The following is a 2,108-nucleotide window of genomic DNA, read 5'->3' as shown; positions in this document are numbered from 1 at the left end:
AAAAAATAATAATAAAAAGTATATTCTGTGAACAACCTGTGATTCCAGACTAGAAAATTGGAAAAGGACTTTGGAGTATGTAGTGTACCACCCCTTTCTTCTATCACAGAACCAGGCTACTACATGGAAAAGCCAGAGCTGGAGCCCAGATCTCATGGGTATAACTCTCAAATAGCAGACGGAAGAGCCTGCCTGTCAAATGCAAGATGCCTCTGCTCTCAGGGAGTTGATCCTCAGCCCTCTGCAGTCTCAAATGCAGACACCATGGACTCAGCTACTAGAAAGCAGGGCTCTGAGGACAGGATGCAGCCGGAGGCCGGATGGCATCACCTGCACTCCCAGATGACCCACATGGGGACCAGAGGGCAGCCTCTAGGGATTCTCACCTGATGATGGAACAGCACCTCCTCTTCCAGCTGTACCCCACAGAACTCACAGGGGATGATAACGCTGTCTTCCACAGCAGCTGTGTTGCTCAGGCCCATTAAACTGTCTAACTGGTTACTTGTTGCCTGCTGTAGAAAGTTCTGGAAAATGACACCAGGATCCTCTGCCCCCCTGATAGAAGAGCTGCCAGTATTGAGTGAACGTAAGGCATGTGAAGGGTTGCAGCTTGTCTGTCATTCAAAAAACATGTTAAAAAATAAAGAGGTTAAGGAAAAATTATACTGCTAAAACATTTTCTCCAAGAAACTGCTTCAACCCCAACTGCAGAGCTGGAAGCCAGAGAGCACCACAGCACCTGCACCATCACATACCGCCCACGACGATACAATAAAACAGAGGCCTAACAGTCTTTTTATCCTTGTTAAAGGACCAGCAACATTTCTGAGAGCAGAAATGGTTACCCAAAGCTGAGAGAACTTGGTACCTTGTAAATGCTGGACTCGGCCTCACTGTACATGGTACAAAGGGAAACATGGCTTCCTTATAACCAGGCACAGGGCTACATGCTCACGGACCCGGTTGCTTGGGACACTGAAGCAGAAAGGTCATCTGAGTCTAAGAGGGGATGAGGCTGAGCGCTGCAGCCATATGGTGAAACAGTTACACCTCTCCACAGGCGCTGCACTCATTAAGGCTCTTGTGGCTTCTCACACTGACCATCGCCTGCTCATGTTCCTGTCAGAAGCTGTCAAGTCATACACACCTGATGGTCAATGAGCAGTTCCTCTGGGTACAGCTCCTCACAGAACTCACAGGGCAGCAGAGTCTCGTCAGCCGCACCTGAGGCCACAGGAACAAGACCCGTAGTCAGCCTTTTCACCCGTAGAGGATCTGACACACAAGTCTGACTTGGGGCAGGGCAGGTGCTGGACTACCGTGAAAGGACACAAATAAACAATCTGGTTCAAGGGGAGGTTTCACAAGAAAAGAAAATTTGAGAAAGACTGTTTGGAAACAGGACACTTGAAAAGAAACCATTAGGTAAAGATGGAATGAGCTAAACATAATGAAGGAAGAACCCCATCATAAAGGGTTAGGAAGCACAGACATTTTTTTTTTTTTAACATTAATGCTCATCTGCTCTCTTCTGAGTGATTTTTGTTTGTCTGTTTGCCTTTTTTTTTAAGATTTATTTATTCATTATGTATGTATACAGTGTTCTGCAGATCAGAAGAGGGCACCAGATCTTACTACAGATGGTTGTGAGCCACCATGTGGTTGCTGGGAATTGAATTCAGGACCTCTGGAACAGCAGGCAGTGTTCTTAACTGCTGAGCCATCTCTCCAGCCCAAGCACAGACATCTTGCTGTACATTTTGTTTTGTTTTCTTTTTTGTTTTCAAGACAGTCCTGGTTGTCCTGGAATTCAATCTGTAGATCCTCCTGCTTCTGCTTCCCCAGTGCTGGGATTAAAGGCTTGCACCATCACACGTAGCTCTTCTCCCTGCCCCCACTTGTTTGCTGTACAGTCTTATGGTATGGGCTGGAGAGATGATCTGGTGCCCTCTTCTGGCATGCAGAACACTGTATAATGAATAAATAGATCTTTAAAAAAAAAAAAGAATCGGCGGGCGATGGTGGCGCACGCCTTTAATCCCAGCACTCGGGAGGCAGAGGCAGGCGGATCTCTGTGAGTTCGAGACCAGCCTGGTCTACAGAGC

The 2,108-nt window shown here is 47.0% G+C and overlaps 1 protein-coding gene across 2 annotated transcripts in view; it reads right to left on the bottom strand.

Annotated features, from left to right (window-relative positions):
* Positions 1 to 2,108, bottom strand: part of Trafd1 (TRAF-type zinc finger domain containing 1) — a 17,031-nt gene that overhangs the window by 3,360 nt on the left and 11,563 nt on the right. For both annotated transcript variants that reach the window (XM_005344481.3, XM_026787317.1), the window contains exons 7-8: positions 1,151 to 1,227; positions 387 to 617 (exon numbers count right to left, since the gene is read on the bottom strand). In XM_005344481.3, coding sequence (XP_005344538.1) covers positions 387 to 617; positions 1,151 to 1,227 — 308 coding nt within the window. The remainder of the gene's footprint in view (positions 1 to 386; positions 618 to 1,150; positions 1,228 to 2,108) is intronic.

This window comes from Microtus ochrogaster, chromosome 2 (assembly GCF_000317375.1).
Source record: "Microtus ochrogaster isolate Prairie Vole_2 chromosome 2, MicOch1.0, whole genome shotgun sequence".
Taxonomy (NCBI): Eukaryota; Metazoa; Chordata; class Mammalia; order Rodentia; family Cricetidae; genus Microtus; species Microtus ochrogaster.
The sequence above is the reverse complement of the archived record's forward strand: the minus strand, read 5'-3'. Positions and strand labels throughout refer to the sequence as shown.